The 20,455-nt window shown below is 50.1% G+C and overlaps 2 protein-coding genes across 5 annotated transcripts in view; one reads left to right on the forward strand and one right to left on the reverse strand.

The window, feature by feature from the left end:
* The window catches only part of VSX1 (visual system homeobox 1), a 35,745-nt gene that overhangs the window by 8,730 nt on the left and 6,560 nt on the right, over positions 1–20,455 (forward strand). For 2 of the 4 annotated variants that reach the window (XM_055265643.2, XM_055265641.2), the window contains exons 1-4: positions 15,757–16,225; positions 18,378–18,456; positions 18,946–19,069; positions 20,031–20,211. In XM_055265643.2, coding sequence (XP_055121618.2) covers positions 15,802–16,225; positions 18,378–18,456; positions 18,946–19,069; positions 20,031–20,211 — 808 coding nt within the window. In that variant the 5' untranslated portion in view covers positions 15,757–15,801. Of the gene's footprint in view, positions 1–15,756; positions 16,226–18,377; positions 18,457–18,945; positions 19,070–20,030; positions 20,212–20,455 lie in introns of those variants that run through there. The other 2 variants (XM_063633878.1, XM_055265645.2) reach the window with 2 other exon arrangements.
* LOC129474429 (V-set domain-containing T-cell activation inhibitor 1) lies at positions 8,697–13,825 on the reverse strand. The gene is given in 6 exon segments (XM_055265715.2): positions 8,697–8,753; positions 8,755–8,828; positions 8,831–9,102; positions 9,104–9,306; positions 12,999–13,331; positions 13,748–13,825. Coding segments are annotated over 6 exon segments (1,017 nt in total).

Raw genomic sequence — 20,455 nt, forward strand, 5'->3', positions numbered from 1 at the left:
TCTTTATTAGTCTTGCTAGTGGTCTATCCATTTTGTTGATCTTTTCAAAAACCAGCTCCTGGATTCATTGATTTTTTTGAAGGGTTTTTTGTGTCTCTATCTCCTTCAGTTCTGCTCTGATCTTAGTTATTTCTTGCCCTCTGCTAGCTTTTGAATGTGTTTGCTCTTGCTTCTCTACTTTTAATGGTGATGTTAGGGTGTCAATTTTAGATCTTTCCTGCTTTCTTTTGTGGGCATTTAGTGCTATAAATGTCCCTCTACACACTGCTTTAAATGTGTCCCAGAGATTCTGGTACATTGTGTCTTTGTTCTCATCGGTTTCAAAGAACATCTTTATTTCTGCCTTCATTTCTGTATTTACCCAGTAGTCATTCAGGAGCAGGTTGTTCAGTTTCCATGTAGTTGAGCGATTCTGAGTGAATTTCTTAATCCTGACTTCTAGTTTGATTGCACTGTGGTCTGAGAGACAATTTGTTACAATTTCTGTTCTTTTACATTTGCTGAGGAGTGCTTGACTTCCAACTATGTGGTCAATTTTGGAATAAGTGTGATGTGGTTGAGAAAAATGTACATTCTGTTGATTTGGGGTGGAGAGTTCTGTAGATGTCTATTAGGTCTGCTCGGTGCAGAGCTGAGTTCAATTCCTGCATATCGTTGTTAACTTTCTGTCTCATTGATCTGCCTAATGTTGACAGTGGGGTGTTAAAGTCTCCCATTATTATTGTGTGGGAGTCTAAGTCTTTTTGTAGGTCTCTTAGGACTTGCTTTATGAATCTGGGTGCTCCTGTATTGGGTGCATATATATTTAGGATAGTTAGTTCTTCTTGTTGAATTCATCCCTTTACCATTATGTAATGACCATCTTTGTCTCTTCTGATCTTTGTTGGTTTAAAGTCTGTTTTATCAGAGACTAGAATTGCAATGCCTGCTTTTTTTTTGTTTCCACTTGCTTGGTACATCTTCCTCCATCCCTTTATTTTGAGCCTATGTGTGTCTCTGCACGTGAGATAGGTCTCCTCAATACAGCACACTGATGGGCCTTAACTCTTTATCCAATTTGCCAGTCTGTGTCTTTTAATTGGGGCATTTAGCCCATTTACATTTAAGGTTAATATTGTTATGTGTGAATTTGATCCTGTCATTGTGATGTTAGCTGGTTATTTTGCTCGTTTGTTGATGCAGTTTCTTCCTAGCCTCGATGGTCTTTACAATTTGGCATGTTTTTGCAGTGGCTGGTACCAGCTGTTCCTTCCCATGTTTAGTGCTTCCTTCATGAGCCCTTGTAAGGCAGGCCTGGTGGTGACAAAATCTCTCAGCATTTGCTTGTCTATAAAGGATTTTATTTCTCTTTCACTTATGAAGCTTAGTTTGGCTCGATATGCAATTCTGGGTTAAAAATTCTTTTCTTTAAGAAGGTTGAATATTGGCCCCCACTCTCTTCTGGCTTGTAGAGTTTCTGCTGAGAGATCCACTGTTAGTCTGACGGGCTTCCCTCTGTGGGTAACTGGACCTTTCTCTCTGGCTGCCTTTAACATTTTTTCCTTCATTTCAACTTTGGTGAATCTGACATTATGTGTCTTGGAGTTGTTCTTCTTGAGGAATATCTTTGTGGCGTTCTCTGTATTTCCTGTATTTGAATGTAGACCTGCCTTGCTAGGTTGGGGAAGTTCTCCTGGATAATATCCTGAAGAGTGTTTTCCAGCTTGGTTTCATTCTCCCTGTCACTTTCAGGTGCACCAATCAGCCATAGATTTGGTCTTTTCACATAGTCCCATATTTCTTGGAGGCTTTGTTCATCTCTTTTTACTCTTTTTTCTCTAAACTTCTCTTCTCACTTCATTTCATTCATTTGATCTTCAATCACTGATACCCTTTCTTCCAGTTAATCGAATTGGCTACTGAAGCTTGTGCATGCGTCACGTAGTTCTTGTGACATGGTTTTCAGCTACATCACGTCATTTAAGGTCTCTCTATGCTGTTTATTCTAGTTAGCCATTCATCTAATCTTTTTTCAAGGTTTTTAGCTTCTTTGCAATGGGTTTGAACATCCTCCTTTAGCTCGAAGAAGTTTGTTATTACTGATCGTCTGAAGCCTTCTTCTCTCAACCCGTCAAAGTCATTCTCCGTCCAGCTTTGTTCTGTTGCTGGTGAGGAGCTGCGTTCCTTTGGAGGAGAAGAGATGCTCTGATTTTTAGAATTTTCAGCTTTTCTGCTCTGGTTTCTCTCCAGTTTCTCTCCATCTTTTTGGTTTTATCTACCTTTGGTCTTTGATGATGGTGACATACAGATGGGGTTTTGGTGTGGATGTCCTTTCTGTTTGTTAGTTTTCCTTCTAACAGTCAGGACCCTCAGCTGCACGTCTGTTGGAGTTTGCTGGAGGTCCACTCCAGACCGTTTGCCTGGGTATCACCAGCAGAGGCTGCAGAACAGTGAATATTGCAGAACAGCAAATGTTGCTGCCTGATCATTCCTCTGGATGCTTTGTCTCAGAGGGGCACCCGGCCATGTGAGGTGTCAGTCAGCCCCTACTGGGAGATGCCTCCCAGTTAGGCTACTTGGGGGTCAGGGACCCACTTGAGGAGGCAGTCTGTCCGTTCTCAGATCTCAAACTCCATGCTGGGAGAACCACTACTCTCTTCAAAGCTGTCAGACAGGGATGTTTAAGTCTGCAGAGGTTTCTGCTGCCTTTTGTTCAGCTATGCCCTGCCCCCAGAGGTGGAGTCTACAGAGCCAGGCAGGCCTCCTTGAGCTGCGGTGGGCTCCACCCAGCTCAAGCTTCCCGGTGCTTTGTTTACCTACTCAAACCTCAGCAATGGTGGGCGCCCCTCCCTCAGCCTTGCTGCCACCTTGCAGTTCGATCTCAGACTGCTGTGCTAGCAATGAGCGAGGCTCCGTTGGCATGGGACCCTCCGAGCCAGGCGCAGGATATAATCTCCTGGTGTGCCATTTGCTAAGACCATCGGAAAAGCGCAGTATTAGGGTGAGAGTGACCCAATTTTCCAGGTGCCATCTGTCATGGCTTCCTTTGGCTAGGAGAGGGAATTTCCCGACCCCTTGCACTTCCTGGATGAGGTGATGCCTTGCCCTCCTTCGGTTCATGCTCTGTGGGCTGTACCCACTGTCCTGCACCCACTGTCTGACTAGCCCCAGTGAGATGAGCCTGGTACCTCAATTGGAAATGAAGAAATCACCTGTCTTCTGCGTCTCTCACTCTGGGAGCTGTAGACTGGAGCTGTTCCTATTTGGCCTTCTTGGAACTTCTCCAGGAAATATTTGTTAATGCATTTTCTAAAGTGGATGATGGTCGGCATCAAATTGCCTTTTATTTAAAAATGGCACTCTAATAATTTCACTTAAAGCTCTTCATATGGACAGTGTGCTGGGAATATTCTTTGTGACTATTTAAAACGTGAACTCTTTCAGTGACGTATTGCTACGTCAAAAGCCATTCCAGACAACAGTGGCTTAAACAACAACATCACATTACTTCTGGGCTCCCTCCTATTGGGACTCAGGAGAAGCTGAAGGTGGCCCTACTGATGACTAATCCTCAGATGGGGAGTGGGAGGAGCTGAGTGTCACAGAGAGAACACAGCCTCAGGATGGAGACAGCCAGGCCCCACTCACCTTATGACTGTAGGAAGCACCGAGCCTCTCTGAGCCCTGGTCTCACCCACCACGATGAGGCCACCTGCTATGGGGCTGCAGATGCAGTGGGCAGCCTGGCTGTGGAGGGGAAGAAGGGCAGCAGGCAAGGGTTCAAGGGAGTGGTGGAGCCTATAGGTGCAGCACAGCTGCCAGCCATGTGGTAGCAGGAGCTCAGAATGTCGGAGATGGGTCCTCCCCAGCCCCCGGCTCCTCTTGCTGAGTCCCCCCTTGCCTGTGCTCTCCTGGTTACTGAGTGAGCAGCAGCTGTTACAATGGGGGGCCATGGAGGGCAGCAATGGGGCTCCTTAGTTTCCGGCTGAGCCCTGCAGGGAATGGCTTTTAGTCTTGAGCCTGGAAAGTCTTCATGCTGGTGGTCTTCCTGACCCACGAGGCCCTGGACAGTCCACAGGCCCATGCCCTTCTAACCCCATTTGTGCCTGAGCCCCACCCCCACACAAGTGCTCCCCAAATGCTCCCCTGGCCCATGTCCCATGAGGGTATGAAAGTCTTCACCCAGGAGTCGAAGGGCCTCAGAAAAGCCGTGTGTGGTGGAAAGGACAGAGGAGGGGGTCCTGAGCAGAACTCCTCTCTCAACAGCCCCCCGTTTCCCATTCCCTCCACCCTCCCCAGTCCCCCAGGTGACAGAGGTACTCCTCTCTGGGTCTTGCCAACCTCCAGTATCTGCTGGATGCAAAGGAGATATTTGCTCAGACTTTGCTGACTCTGAGGTGGATGGCCTGGGGCAATTCCCCAGCCCTGCTGTTGGGGAAGGAGGAGGCTGGGCTATGGCCCCATCTCTGGGGAAGGAGGAGGCTGGGCTCTGGCCCCACCGCTGGGGAAGGAGGAGGCTGGGCTCTGGGCTCATCACTGGAGAAAAAGGAGGCCAGGCTCTGGCCCTGGTACTGAAGAAGGAAGAGGCTGGGCTCTGGCCCCATGGCCGGGGAAGGATGAGGCTGGGCTCTGGTCCTGTGGCTAGGGAAGGAGGAGGCTGGGCTCTGGCCCTGTGGCTGGGGAAAGAAGAGGCTGACCTCTGGCCTCATCACTGGGGAAGGAGGAGGCTGGGCTCTGTCTTATGCCTTGGGGTTGGGGAAAGTTGTGCTCTGGCCCTTTCCTAACTCTGATTCAGGTTCATTGTCCTCTAGGAGAGCTCCAGGCTATTTCCCCATTAGTTCTTTCAAACAGGTCTCACCATGTGAGTGGACACAGCATTGTCTAGTTTTATACCAGGAGAGAGATTCCTTCTCTTGCCTAATTCCTGGCCCTGGCCCTGGCAGTGGCCCTATCCTTCTGACACCGCATCTGCCATCTCTGCCTGCCCAGCAATCCTTCCTCTTTCTTTTGGGGCCACCTGCATTTCTCTTTGGGGACACACCCTGCTTTCATGGTGTCTCGGTAGAACTACTGATAGAGGTGTCCTACCCCCGTACCACCCTGGGCATCCCAGCCTGCCTCTCTGGGGAGCAAAGCTAGAAGAGAAGTGTAAGAGTTAAAGAGGAAAGAAACACGAAACACAGTTTAACAGTTAAAGACAGGTTTATTTAAGAAAAAAAATCCGAGAGGGGCTTCTGGCTGATTTCGGTCAGGAGTGCTTTCTCTTACAGACTACGAGTATATATTGGTTTTAGGGTGAGGGGGCTTATTACAAGCTTGGAATATTTCTGTGTGGGGAGAAGTTTATGGTGGGGTCCGAATGTCTGTTACCTTGGGGCTGACATCTTCCCGGCCAGAGGGGGCTTATCTTGGGGCTAGCATATCTCTGGTCAGGGAGGAGTTTGGAATGTTTCTGATCAGAGATGTTATTTGTGGTTTATGGTCCTGTTGACCTTAGCCATTAGGCTGATGCCCTTTGGATTTAGGTGGTTTTTGATTAAGGTGAACTTTCAAATGACAGTGCTTGTCCAAGATGGCGAAACTCCTGCTCTGTCAAGAAGTGGTCAGCCCTCTACCTCCTGAGCTCCAGTGCCAGGGCCTCTCGTTTTGTGGGCAGACCAGCCTCTCTGCCTTTGACTTTACAGCCTCCTGCACTCCTCCAATGTGCTGTGACCACAGAGCTCTGGCCAAATCCATCTCCTTTCCTTCTCTCCCCAGGACAGTTTCATCACAATGCACAGGAGGTAGAAAAGAGGTGAAAGTGTAGACACAATACACTCTGTGCCTGCAGTGGCTGTCTCTTCCTTCAAATGCTCCCTCCCTCCAGAGGGCCCATAGGGGCGGGTGTGTGGCCCCAACAGTGTCCTTCCTGGGCATAGAGCCCATGTGAGGCATTGCTCTGCAGGGTGGCAGAGAGCATGCTTCAGTGAGGCAGAGCCTGCGGCCCCTATACATGGAGCCAAAGGAGGGGGGCTCCCCACAATTGTTTCTGCAGGTCCAGCTGCACTATGATCTCTTCTCAGTTATCACATATGGGGTCCCATTTGACATAGATTGGATGTTTTGTCCCCTCCAAATCTCCTGTTGAAATGGGATCTCTGGTGTTGGAGGTGGAGCCTAGTGGGAGGTGTTTGGGTTATGGTGGGGATGCCTCATGAATGGCTTGGTGTTCGCCTCCTGGTGATGAGTGAGTTCTCTATGAGTTCACATGGGATCTGGTTGTTTAAAAGAGACTGGCATCCCCTCCCTCTCTCTCTTGCTCCCCATCTCACCTTATGATACACTGGCTCCTGCTTCCCCTTCTGCTGTGACTAAAAGCTTCCTTAGGCCCCACCAGAAGCCGAGTGGTTGCCTGTGCCATGCTTGTACAGCCTGAAGAATCAAGAGCCAAATAAAACACATTTCTTCACCAGGCACGGTGGCTCATGCCTGCAATCCCAGCACTTTGGGAGGCCAAGGCAGGTGGATCACCTGAGGTCAGGAGTTCGAGACCAGGCTGGCCAACATGGCGAAACCCCATCTCTACTAAATATACACACAAAAAATTTAGCTAGGTTTAGTGGTGGGTGCCTGTAATCCCGGTTACTTGGGAGGCTGAGGCAGAAGAATTGCTTGAACCTGGGAGGTGGAGGTTGCAGTGAGCCGAGATCATGCCACTGCACTTCAGCCTGGGTGACGGAGCAAGACTATGTCTCAAAAAACAAAACAAAACAAAAGCAAAAAACAACAACAAAACAAAACAAGATACTTCATTTCTTTATAAATTACCCAGTCTCAGATATTCTTTTGCAGCAATGCAAATTGACTAACAGGCCATTCCACAAGCCAATAAATTCCCCTTTTGCCTAAATCAGTGACAGTTGGTTTTGATGCTTGCGACCAGAACCCTGAAAATTTTATCTGAAGGAGAGTATTTGATTTCCATTTTTAATAGTATTTGTGAACTGGTTAAACTGAAAACTTTCTCTAGAAATGCTAAATAAAATATATGTGTCCTTTTGTTTTAGGAAATGTATATTTAATCATTCTCTTGAACGATCAGAACTCTAAAATCAGTTTTCTATAACAAAATGTAATACAGACACGGTGGCTCCAAGGGCCAGGAAGGCAGTGGTTAAGACACAAAAAGTGTGGGAAGGGGGCTGGAAACAAAGCATTCTTTTCCATCAAAGCTTCATTCCTCAAGGCCTCAATTCAAACAGTCATTGTCCCTGCTTTCAAAAGTCTCTGTGTGCTTCATGGAAGGTGTATGTTTGTTGCCTTAATTTGAATTGTGGCCAGGCAGGGTCTGGAGATCTAAATTCAGAGTAAGAAAACCTGAGGTAGAACTCAGGCAGCTCTCTTACAGAACTTGGCTTATAGGGTAGAATGAAGGGAAAGGAACTTAGAAGCGCAACAAGCTGAAGATAATCCCATCAGGCATTTCCCACAGGCCTTGTCAACTCTGTTCTCTGAGAGATGGTATCCTGGTGTCCGACAGTTTTGGCTCTCTGTGCTGAGGCAGCAGCCAAAGAGACAGAATGCTTATTTGCCAATGACTAATGCGAGGAAGCAGACAGATTTGTTTGTTTCCCTCTTTTTAGGCCCTTTTCTACTCTAAATCAGAGTTTCTTAGCCCTGACAGAGTTGACCCTTGGGACTGGGTAATTGGAATGGGGGATGTCCTGTACATGGTAGGAGGTTGAGCAGCATCCCTGGCCTCTACCCACTAGATGCTAGTAGCGCTGTCTCCTCCTCCACTCCCTCATTGTGGCAACCAAAATTGTCTTCAGACATTCCCCCAGGGATGGGGGCGAAAATCACCCCGGTTGAGTCCCACTGCTCTAGATGCTATTGAAAACTGAGGTCATAGCTATCTACGCAGGATGGAAAGGAGAAGCCTCAGAGCTTGTGATGACATAATGCCACATAGTCACGGTGAAAGGTCCTTCCCTGGACCATTCACGGATGAACATCATCTGAGAAATAAACCCGCATTTGTTTGAAAAGATGGTGCTCAGTTTACTTATAAAATCGGTGTCACAGACTGGTTTGTTTATGCTATAATTATGATCATTTTTCTTATCTTTGGCATTTTTCAGTTGGGAAGAGAAACTGAGGCACCTTTGGAAGCATCATAAAAAGTGAATCACTTGATCCATTACTAAAATGCAGCCGTCCCTGAGTGGCAAAGTGGCAGTCAATTAGCAGCATCTTAGAATATACACTACAGCTTAATTTGTGGAATATAAGATGGGATATATTGGGATAGATACTTTCTGGGAGCTTCCTTAGAGCAACATTACAGCACATATAACTAAAATTTCAGAGACAAAGGACACGCACTATCCTATCCTCTCACTCCCCTGTTGATAGGCAGGGGGAGGTCCCTGAGATCTGGGGATGCACTTGTCTCCACATGCATTTTACTTATTACTCTTAACACACTTGTCTAGTTCAGATGAATTATTTTCCCAACTTCTAATATGTCTTTGAAGATAGATTTATCTTGTTCATATTGGAGCTGTCTGCTTTTGGCTTCTTTTTGTTTCTTGTTCTTGTTTGCTCACTCCAGGCTTCTAGATATGAATTCATTTCCTCCCAGAAATATAAAACTAGGTCATATCTGGTGGAAAAATAGTTCTGTAGATCCCTGTTGTAACAATGAGTTTGCATGCTTTTTTTGTGGCCGAGTCACGTTATTTTAGCATCAGGTAAGGGGCGAGAAGCAGAAGTGCCCAGCTGATGGCAAAAAAAAGAAGAGACACACAGAGAAGCCTTTGAGTTCAGCAGCTGTAGGTGACTCCGCCTTTTGATCTCAGATTCTGTCCTTTGATATCCCCTGTTGCTTTGGCAATGTCATTTTCAATCATACAGGAGTATGTGTTGTTGATCGTAACATTGTAGAGCACAGACAAAACCTTCATGGTCACATCCTCAGAGTTCAGCTCAAAGGTGGTATTGGAGACTTCTGAGAATTTGGCTCCCTGGTCAACTAGGGCTCTTCAGACCACTGTGGGCTCGGGGAACCATCAGGGAGCCTCACATTGCAAGGTCTCTGAGCTGGCATTATAGTCTACTTTCACCTCTGGCATGCTGAAGGCTCATTTTATACTCAAGGTTAGCATTCCCCTTGCCTTTAGAAGTGATGATATAACATTTGTAGGTACCAGCATCTGTGAGTTGTATGTTTTTCAGTTGCAGAGAGGCATTGCCAACTATCACTTGATCAGCAAGCACTGCCGTCAGGCCTGGGCCCTGTGTCCCACCTTGAATCTGTGTCCCGTCCTTGAATCTGGTGGCTTGTGGCTGCTTAGACCAGTCAGCAGGGCCAGTGCACACTAATGCCCTGGGTACAGTGCCCAGGGCCTATGCTTGTAATGCCCTTGAATATATTTTAAAATCAGAAGGAAAAATGAGTACAATAATAAAGAATATACAATAATGAATCTAGACTGGATTATATTCACCTTTATGCCAACATAGGCACAAAATATAACTTCAAATATTTTTATGGAAGAAGGGGCCCATGAAAGCAAAAGTGCCACTCCCCGAAAATTCACACTATGGCCTTGATGATTGAGCGTGATGGAAGTAATGCTCTGACTTCTGCGGAAGGGCCAGCAAAGGCCGTGCAGCATCTGCCTGGTTCTTGTGGGATGCTCCCAACTCCCCGAGAGCCCACAAGGCCTATCAGCCTGGGCCATGTGAGCGGGCTGCCTTGAGCACCCAGCCCAGCCCCGTTGAGCCCTCAGATGACTGCCACCACAGACAGCAACCACAGGAGGGCTCTAAGTGATAACGGCTTGCTGAGCTCTCCCCAGATTTTTGAGCCACAAAACTGTGACCAAGATGAAAGGGTTTATTTTAAGTAGCTAAGCTTTGGGATAATGTGTTACCTTAAAATAGTAATCAGAACATCCAGCCAAGAAAGGGAACTCGGGGGCTGGTGCTCTCATGGGGCTGATGAGAGGATGGACAGCTGTGATCCCAGCACCCTGGGTTGGTTTTATAGGATATACCACATTGCTGACTCTCAAGAGCCCACTTGTTCACTGACTACCTGGGCATGTGATACCATCGCTTCTTCAGTCACTAGCAGGAAGGAGTTAGGAGTTAGCATTACCCAGGTGGCAAGGGGAAGCCATTGAGGAATCTGCAGTAGGGAGCAATAGGCTGTGCTCAGGCAAGGATCACTGTGGCTGTGGAATAAAGATGGCAGTGGTAGGGTGTGAGGAGGGGCATGAAGGAGGTAGGAGGAGATTCCAGAGGGCAGAGCCCTGGCCATACACCCTAGACAGGGTTATTGGATGCAAACCACAGAAATGTCATCCAGCCAATTTACACAGAAAATTGCCTTACTGAATGGCATTATTTCTCCCCCATACACCCCCCTCCCCAGACTGATGGACAGCTGGAGAGGAAGGGCAGGGATGTGCAGCCCAGGCACCTGGGAACAAGACCAAATCACCACAGGGCACAGCAGTGAGTGTGCCATAGCATGCAGGGTAGCCACGGGACACCCACCATTGCTGCTGCAGAAAACCCTCCCTCTCCTTTTGTTCCTGGGTCAAGGTCACAGAACTGCCAAGGAGTGGGACAAGGAGGACTTTACCTGCTGTTTTTTTTTTTCTTCTTCTTCTTCTTTTTTTTTTTAGAAGCCACCTCTTTAGGGCACTCTGAAACTCATTTGTATACTGAGTAGCCCTAGACTAAAAAATAAATTCCACTCCAGCAAGTGAGCAATTGGTCTGAGCCATCCTGTGGCAATGGGTGGTGTCATGGTCTGTTCTGTGCTGTGGTAACAGAATACCACAGACTGCGTAACTCATAAACAATAGAGGTTTATTTGGCTCATGGTTTGGAGAATGGGAAGAAGTTCAAGGTCAAGGGACCACATCAGGTGAGGGCCTTCTTGCTGCCACATCACATGGTGGAAGGTGTCACATGGTGAGAGAGGAAGAGCAGAAGAGGGGGTGGGAAGGGGCCAAACTCATGTGCCCACTCCCATGGTCACTAACCCACTCTCACGATAACTAACCCATTCCCACAATAACTAACCCACTCCTGCAACAATGGTATTGATCCACTCCTCAGGGCAGAGCCCTCCTGACCTAATCACTCCCTAAAGCCTCCACCTCTCAACACTGTTGCATTGGCGATTAAGGTGCAACACACGAACTTCAGGGCACACAGTCAAATCAGAGCAGGCAAAGGAGAGAAGACGCCACTTTGAGAAGGTTTGAAGAGGGATGCAGGGCAGCAAGTCCCCCACAGTCAGAGTTAGGCCATGAGCTCACACTGCTTGTATTCAAATCCTGTCTTTGCTGCTGGATAGTGAGTGACCTTGGGCAATTTATGCAATTATTCAATCACTTGAAATTTTCACTTCCTCATCTGAAGCATCTGGACAATAATATTATCTACCCATAGAGCTCTGGTCAGGATGAAATGTGGCCATTGTGATAAGGTGTTTATAATAATAGCTGCCCCCCAGTAAGAAGCCAAGAGAGGTTGGCCATCGTCATCACTTTCAGTCGTGGGAGGAGAGCCTGTGGGGAGAGTGAGGGGCTGAGGATGACATTCAATTCTGTGTGGGCCCCTGGGTGGAGGAAGAGGAGACCTGGGGAGGTGCAGGCTGCAGGGGAGGCTGCTGTGTTCAGCTCTGGGTGTGCTGCATTTCAGTGCCCCAGGAGACTGGTTCAGACATGCAGGAGTACATTGAGACAACAGCCTGGGCTTCGAGAGTGGGGTCCAGATTGGAGAAGATTCTGGAGGTCTGGGCAGGGAGATGGTGATTGCCCCACGGGGTTCCACCTGAGGAGAAAGAAGGGCTCTGTAGACTTTGAGCTGAGCATTCCAGGAACACCCAGGTAAAAGCGAGATGGAGACAGGAAGTGTCTGAGCTCAGGTGGCTAGAAGCAGAGCCAGGGACAGGGTCTGGGTGCCTGAGAGATATTGAGACAAGGTCTCAGGAATGAGGGGCTAAGATGGGGTGGGAACAAGCTGAGCAAGGAGCTGACTTGGTCTGATCCATGAAGGGAGAGGGACTTGTAGCAGAAGCGCCTCTGCAGAGCTGTCCTTTGAAACAAGAGGAGAGGCCTCCTACCATCCCTCTGTCAGTTGATGACACAGTGTGTGTGTTTGTCAGGGTGTGGGGGGCTCTGGATTAAGGGGCCTTTGTCAGCCGAGGGCAATTCTTCCTATTCGAGGGCCCCACACTCACAACAGCTGGAAGAAGGTGCGACAGTTCTGGAAAGGGGGTCTGGGTAGGCACAACAGCATTTAGATAGGAGGCAAAATGGAATGCAATCATCAGCAAGTAACCAAAGGTCCTCCTGCTAGGATCTCTGGGAGGCGGAGTATAAGGCACCTCTAAGAGTCACTCTGTGCAGGGGTGTGTGTGTGTGTGGGGTGGGGTGGGGGGTGCTTACACCACAATTCCCGTCAGTGTTTGGTCTAGTAGTTCTCCACGTGTTAATTATCGGCACCTTTGGCTAGTGGGCAGAGTGAGCTCTGAAGGTCGGGAAAAGTCCCCAGGTAAAGATGTGGCGGGCACTGGAGGCTGGGCAGGCGTGCAGTTGGAGGGGTCAGGCCGGAGGTGGGCAGGGCCAAACAGCCTCTGCTACAACTTTTAACTGAAGACACAAAAGCATCCGAGACGGAGCAGCCAGAGGTGGGAGGAAAATCAGAAGAACGGAGCCGTGGGGGTCATTTTTGCAGACTCAAAGGGCGATCCGTTTCACCTTCTCCGGGCATCCCACCCATTGTGTCTGAGCACTTTATCCCGCCAGCCTGGCCAGCCGCGGCTCTGAGAAGCCCAAGAGGGGTGTCTGCTGAGCCACCCACAGCAGGTCCAACCTCAGCCTGGCGCTGCCAAGGCACATTCGCAGTCGGCGACAGAGGGGCTGGAGATCTTCCCTAGAAAATAATGAGCGGAGAAACCTTTGTTGATTAGTTAAATCCCGGGTAATCCTGGCTGATGAAGACAGATTTGGAACCCTCAACGGATTTAGGGACCCAAAACGACTCCTGGGGGCCGCCCGGGGCGGGAACGCTCGCGGGGGCTGCGCCTCTGGCAATAGATTTGCAGGTGGTATCCGGGAGGGGGAAGCTAGAAGAAGCCCATTCTTTTTGGCCGCCAGGACGCGGAGGCGTCCCCTAAACGCGGCACGTAGGTTTGGCAACTGCGAGGGCACCCCGGGGACACGAGGATTGTGGGTGGATCGTGGGCTAGCTCTGTATCTCTTGCAGACGTCTGCTAAACGGCAAGAAGCCCTTCTCTGGTCCTGGCTGACGCTGAGCGAAGCGCCCGTATAACTTGACGCTGGGCTCTGAGTGGATCCCCACCACGTAGGGCGCTCAAGTGGATCCCAGAGCCCCGGCAGCAGAGAGGACACAGATTAGCGCAGCATCTGGTGGGGGGCGTTTCTCACTGTAGGAGGCTATCAAAGTGTCCTCCCGCGCTGCGCTCCTGCCACCGCCACGCTGCGAAACACAAGGTGACCCAGGACCCAACTCGCCCACCGCTGGGGTCCTGCAGGCCCCTCCCTGGCATTGGGGTCCCAGGATGCGTTAGGAACGCCCCAGTCCAGGAATTGCAAGACCCCTTAGAAGTTCGTTCCTTCTGCATCTCTGAGTCCCCTTAGAGCTCCAACAGGGGCCCTTGATTGAGTCTCTTGCTCTGTGTCGCCCTCGCCACGTCTCTGTGTCCGATGTGACTGGGTTAATAAGTCCCAGTTGCTCTCACCTGCAAAATGAGTTTAAGACGATCCTTCCCGAGGATTTGGAAGCCGGGGTGTTCTTGGCACTGCGCCGCGTTCACCATAGAGAGTGTCTGAGGCTGGGCTCCTACCGCCTGGCCTTTTGGTGTCTTTGGATCACTGGCTATCTACTCGGGGTCTGTCACTCCCGTGATCGCCTACCTTCCAGGGAGACCTAGGGGAGGGAGACCCCAAGACCTGTCCCAGGTGAGGCCACTTGGTCGGCACCCAGGGCTACAGGCGCGGCGCCCGCGTCCGCCCGCGCCCCTTAGGCTTTCCACTCGCGGGCGACCCCTGTCGGGCCACCTTAGAATCGACTACCCTGCCTGCCTGACCGGTCTCGGGCTACAAACTATGTGGAAGCGTAGGTATCTCCCTTAACTGCGACACCAAATTCGGATTTACAAACGACTACGCAGTCCCAAGTGCCCAACGCCTTCCCTAAACCCAGAGGTAAATCTGGGGGAAAATTCCTCGCCGAGCCGAAAACAACGCCGGCGTCTAAAGCGTTCTCCCCCGAGCTGGAGCGGTTCAAAAGACAATTAACTCAAAGGAAAGTGATTGTTTTGGTAATCCCGGGAACAGCTTGCAAGGGGAGATTTGGGTCTTCCTTTAGTAATGGAAAGTCAATGCGTAGCCTCCTGTAATTATCCTTATCGGAAGCCCCTTGTTTAATCTGCACGTTTAGCGGAGGCCCCACTAGAACGCGCAGCGAGTGGGAGACCCACTTTGCAGGGCCCAGGCTCAGGCTTCGGTCCCTGCGTGCGCGCAGGCAACTGCGCTGGGTTCCCGCAGAGCTCAGGCGTTTGCTCCTCCCTTGCTGCGGGACCTCGGACTGTAGGACCCTCAGGGAGTGGGACTGAGGAGATCTGCTTCCGGGGTTCTGGGATTGGGAAGGGGGGACTCAGGGCTCCGAGCGAGGAGGGCTGGTTGGGTTCAAAGCGCGAACCAGGAGTGACTTAACCACGTGCTTTGGGGCCAACTTTAGCGAATATGAAAGTTTCACTGATTATTCAAAGAATCAGGCTTTATTAAGAATCAGGCTTTCCTTGAATAATGGTGAAATCGGACAATAAATTGTAAGCCCCGATGAAAAGGTGTGCTTTCCAGTAGACAGAATCTATTTTATTCCAATTTACCTCACTCCACTCCTCCCCAATTTAGGGTTGCTGGATAAAATACTGATACATACTCCCACCAAAAAAAAAAAAAAAAAAAAAAAAGCCCTCCTTTTTTATCTGAAATCACATTTCATTGAGCCTACCGTGTTTTGTTGGTTAAACCTGGTACCCTGCCCGTCTCAGCCCCGGGCAGTCCACTCCTGTCTCTGCTTCTCTCTCTTTCCCCAGCTCGTGTGAGTCTGCCACCCCCTACGGTTCAGCCCGTGGAGTGTTGGAGATGGACCTGGGGGTGGATTTGGATGGAGGTAGAATGACCATGGATTAAATACACGGTTTTCATTCCTTTCCCCTTGGGGATTTTCAGAGAAGGCCTTCTTACAGGAAGGCCTTCGTGGCACCGGCGGCGGAGGTGGAGGGCTGGCTGGGGACATATAGGTGGTAGCCATCGGGGTGTGGTTGGGAATGGGGTCCTAGGTCTTAATAGGCAGTTGGGTCGCATCAGAGAAGCTTCAGGGCAGCTGGGAGTGGGGTCTCCACCCAGAGAGTCTGGAAGGAAGGAGAAGACCACGTCAGGATGTAGAACTTGCGACTTTTCGAGGGACAGGCAGACAGCGGAGTCATTGTCCCTTACCTTCTTTCCTCCCTCCTAGAATGGGGGTGGGGTGGGGTGGGCTGGAGAGAAGAGAGGAGAAGGAGGTGACTGAGGGGACTGCAGCTGGGTGGGCGGTAACCGAGGGGAGGGAAACTGGTGGCGTCCCCATCTCGCGAGGTCCGGAAAGGCGACGCGCCCCCGCCCAGCTGATTGGAGCCCTTCAGGCCTCCCGCGCCCGACCCGCAGCCCAATCCTATAAAGCTTCCTCTAAGCTGGGCCCTCAGCAAACGGGATCCAGAGAGGATCGCGCCTTGCTTGCTAAGGAACCATGACCGGTCCGGACGCGCTTTCCGACGGGCGCATTAGCAGCAGGGCGCTGGTGCCTGGCGGTTCCCCCAGGGGCTCGCGCCCCCGGGGCTTCGCCATCACGGACCTGCTGGGCTTGGAGGCCGAGCTGCCGGCGCCCGCCGGCCCGGGACAGGGATCCGGCTGCGAGGGTCCGGCGGCCGCGCCGTGCCCAGGCCAGGGGCTTGACGGCTCCAGCCTGGCGCGTGGGGCCCTCCCGCTGGGACTAGGCCTCCTCTGTGGCTTCGGCACGCAGCCGCCGGCGGCCGCTCGAGCGCCCTGCCTGCTCCTAGCGGACATGCCGTTCCTGCCGCCCAGGGACCCCGAGCCCACTGCCCCGCAGGCTCTCAGCCGTCCGCCGCCTGCGCTCGGCCGCCAGAAGCGCAGCGAGAGCGTCTCGACGTCCGGTAATCAGGCCCGCGCTTTCCGCTCCTGTCCCGGTCCCCTAGGCTCTGAGCCGCGCAGGGGTCACAGACCATCGCCCCACCGCCCCCCTGGCCCCAGCGGCCCAGATCTAAGCGAGGAGCCCAGAGCGAGGCCCCGTCCCGGGAGGGGCTTTCGCGGAGCTGCACCGCCTGCCCCTTTCTGCATCCCAAATCCCTGCCTCTCATCCGGGGTCCTGTTCCCTCAGCGATGTGGGACCGCCACCACCTGGTTCCGGGTGGAACCCTTTGATGAGACCCTGGGGTCTTCAACAACCATCTCCAGAGGGCCTTTTTTCCCCCCAGCGCCAGGCGCCAGTCTCAGCCTCTGGCAGCTGCGTCGGTCGGGAAGGCCCGGGCCTGTGTTTTTCACCAGCAGCACCGAACAAGGTACCAGGTGGAAACGCGGGCGGAAATGATCGAATTATTGACGGGTCCTTGAAGAGCACTGGGCCTCGAGCCCTGGAACTGTCCGCCCCTCGGGGTGCTGAAAAGAGAGTCCCGGGTACTGCGCTCCTCTCCCGGTGCAGCGTCCTCCCAGTCCCCTGGGCAGGAGAAAGAAGCAACCTTGGGGATTCATTGTAGTTACGCCTAGAGATGTGTTCCCGGCCTACCCATTCCCCAAAGAAATCCAGGCGGGTCGCGGGGAAAGAGAAGGAAGAAATGGAATTCTATAAAGGACAAGGGCTAAGGAAACTAGCGGTTTTGGGTGTGGGAGAGAAGAATTACACAAGAAAGGGTGGACTGGCGAAGGTATGTGGTAGAACCTAGAGCTGAGCATCCAGGCGGCCAAGGCAAAAAGAGTACACTGGGTATCCTGATACTAAAAGGAAGCATGTCAGATCAACAGGCAGGCACATTTTTGCTCCACTCTAAAAGGACTTTATTTCATGAGCCTCTACGTAAGATAAAATGAAACTCCCTATTAGTGTCACTAAAAATGCAAAAACTGTTTTCATGGGATGGGTTCTTTCTTGCAAAACCAAAGGCAGCTAAATCCTACTCTGCCAGCATTTCTGAAAGTCTGGAGCAGAGCTGTCCAAGAGAAATGAAATGTGATTACATGTTTGACGGAAATTTCTCACAGTCACATTAAAAGTGAAATGAATCTAAATACTATATTTTAACCCAACAATGATCGCAAATATTATCATTTTACACCTAATCAATACAAAAATATTTTACTTTTTAGGAGCACTAAGTCTTCTAACTCCACTAAGTGATTTATGTTTACAGCATGTCTTGATCTTACTGGCCACATTTCATGTGCTCAATAACCTTATGTGTCTCGTGTCTCATCAGGTTGGACAGCCCAATACAGAATGTTTTAATCCAAGCCAGGTTTCTGGTGAACTAATTGATGGACGAATAAAACTAGTATTATTTATTTTTGCCTTTATTCATAGATATTTTGAGGCAATTATGCCTTCTAGCAATGAATCTCACAATAGTTTCGTCTTCTAACCTTCTTTTCCACCTAGACTTTTTGATGTAATAGGCATAAAAAGGTAAAGCACAGTGGAGTGGTTCTCAAATTTTCAAGGGCAACTACAAATCATCTGAGCACACTTGTCAAGAATGAGCCTCTTAGACCCCACCTCCAGAGATTCTGATTTGGTGCATCAGGGAAGGGATGCAGTTCTGACAAGGGTTCTGATGTCACAAGCCCAGGACTTCCTTTGGGAAATGTTGGTGTAGAGGTTAAGATGATGAGGCTAGGGGCATAGGGGTGGATGTGTTTGGAAGCAGTGTGGGGATAGAAAGTGCAATCAGTGGCTGAGTAGTTTTGGCTTCAGATAATCTGGGATTTGAATTCTCAACTTCACCATTTACTACCTGTGTGATCTTGGGCAAATTACTTAACCATTCGGTGCCTCAGTTTCCTCATCTGTAAAAATAGGATGATAATAATAGCCATTTTGGTGTTTTATTATTATATTAAGAATACTCGAGATAATGTATGGACAGTGTTAAGCTCAGAGCCTGGGATCTAGTAGGCACTAAAAATGCTAGCTCATATTGTAAACTACTCAAATACCCAAGAGATTCATAACTTCAATCCTCACATTAAAATCCAGGAAATAGAGGGGATAATATGATCATCCTTAAAGTCCTCTTCTTCTTTCTGTGCCAGCAGATGAGGACAGCCAGTCTGAAGACAGGAATGACCTAAAGGCATCCCCCACCTTGGGCAAGAGGAAGAAGCGGCGGCACAGGTACAGGGCCAGGCAGTCCCCTCTGCCTGCCTTTCCTTGGGACACAGCCCAAGGTTTATGGCACCTGCATCTGAGAATTTATGGCCTGGCATGATGGCAGGCTCAGTGGTTTCCTGGTTGGCAATGGGAAGGGCACAGAAGCCATTTGGGAAGATAATTCTGCAGTTCCTAGGAGGCTGGGAAAATGCTACAATCTTGCTAGCATTTTTTTTGGCAGCATTTTAAAGACAATTTTGTGGGTCTGTCAAATGGATTTTGTCAGAATGAACTGACGGAATTCATTAAGAAAGAGCTAAAGAACTGTTTTTGTTTGAATCAAACTTCTGGACTTTACCTCGGCTAATCATTCAGAGGTGGGGTGTTCCATTATCATGAAGTGGCTTCTAGGGTGTGGACAGCAGGGGAAGTAGACACGGTGGTCCTTAAGGCCAGGGAGGCTGCTGTCCCCAGGGGACACGTGCCCACGTGTGTGTTTTGGGGTCCTTGCAGGACAGTTTTCACTGCTCACCAGCTGGAAGAGCTGGAGAAGGCGTTCAGCGAGGCCCACTACCCTGATGTGTATGCCCGAGAAATGCTGGCTGTGAAAACTGAGCTCCCTGAAGACCGGATACAGGTGTCTGGGGTCCCTTTTCTCCTTTCCAAAGATACCACAGAGAACGTGTCATTCCCACATTCAGTGAGCCAATCAACAGTCCCTTCTCTACAGCCAACACGCTCCCTTTGCATAGAAACTGAGGGTCCCTTAGCTGAAGGCACCACAAAAGCATGTCCCTATGACCCTCATGCCTTTTTTCGTTTTATTATTATTTAGTATCAAATCATTCTTTAAAATCACATGATAATGTGTGCTGCAACTAGAAACTATAAAAATATGTCAATGAAAAAAAAAAAAAAGAGACTACCTCTCCATCTCAAACCCTGAAAGAAATCAACACAAATGCCTGAGGAGACCTTTCTCCACTTTGTGGAGTATATTATCTGCCCCTGAATATGTATGTGCATATACATATCTACGTGCATATATAAATACACTCACATGCATACATAGAATTTTGCTCTTGGTTTTGTCAGAAGATATGTCACTAACTCTTTTTTAACAGCTACACTATTTCATAATAGTCTTTTATTAACGTAATGTTTTTAATGAGAAATATCACCAGCAACCCAATAGCCTAAGCTTGGGAGGAGCCATTGCCCCAGTGAACTCTTCCCAATCAATGAGAAAAAGCAGGAAACACTGTAGTTGACCTCTTCACACAATGTGGGAAAAGTGAGTTTGATTCTTTAGTTTTTTTTCATTCCTGACTCTATGGAAACTTCAGTGGACGTGGTCACGCGTGTCCCTACCGCGTTGAATGCCCGTGAGTCCGGACCGCACTTGGGCGCCGCTGGGGGCTCCTGGGCGCGCTCCCTGAGGGCGGCTGGTTGGCCCTCGGGAGCTATTTCCTTCAGAAATAGCATGGGATCATGCTCGGGAGAGAAGCTCCGAGCCCAGGGACGCCGCCTCCGCTCCTCCAGGCGCCCCTCTTCACTGTCTCTTCTGTGTGCCCTCTGCTTCTCCTGCCTCCAACCAGGTCTGGTTTCAAAACCGCAGGGCCAAATGGCGCAAGCGGGAGAAGCGCTGGGGCGGCAGCAGCGTGATGGCCGAGTACGGGCTGTACGGGGCCATGGTGCGCCACTGCATCCCGCTGCCCGACTCCGTGCTCAACTCCGCCGAGGGCGGCCTGCTGGGCTCCTGCGCGCCCTGGCTCCTGGGTAAGGAAGGGCCCCCGGGAGCGCACCGCTCGAGGTGCTGTAGGAGGTGGGGGAATCCCCGGGTGTCCCCACCGAGGCAGCCATTCCCAAAGCAAAGCAACGTCAGTTTACTGAGATTCAGGTCCAGAACAGTTCTTATTATTTTTAATTAATAACAAAGCTTGCAGCAGCTGGATGGTTGCCTCATTTTTCACAGAGACTGTCTAGGCTGTGTGGAAGTCTCACCGGGCTGTGCATGCCAAAT

The sequence above is a fragment of the Symphalangus syndactylus genome, chromosome 24 (assembly GCF_028878055.3).
Source record: "Symphalangus syndactylus isolate Jambi chromosome 24, NHGRI_mSymSyn1-v2.1_pri, whole genome shotgun sequence".
In the NCBI taxonomy this organism is placed as follows: domain Eukaryota; kingdom Metazoa; phylum Chordata; class Mammalia; order Primates; family Hylobatidae; genus Symphalangus; species Symphalangus syndactylus.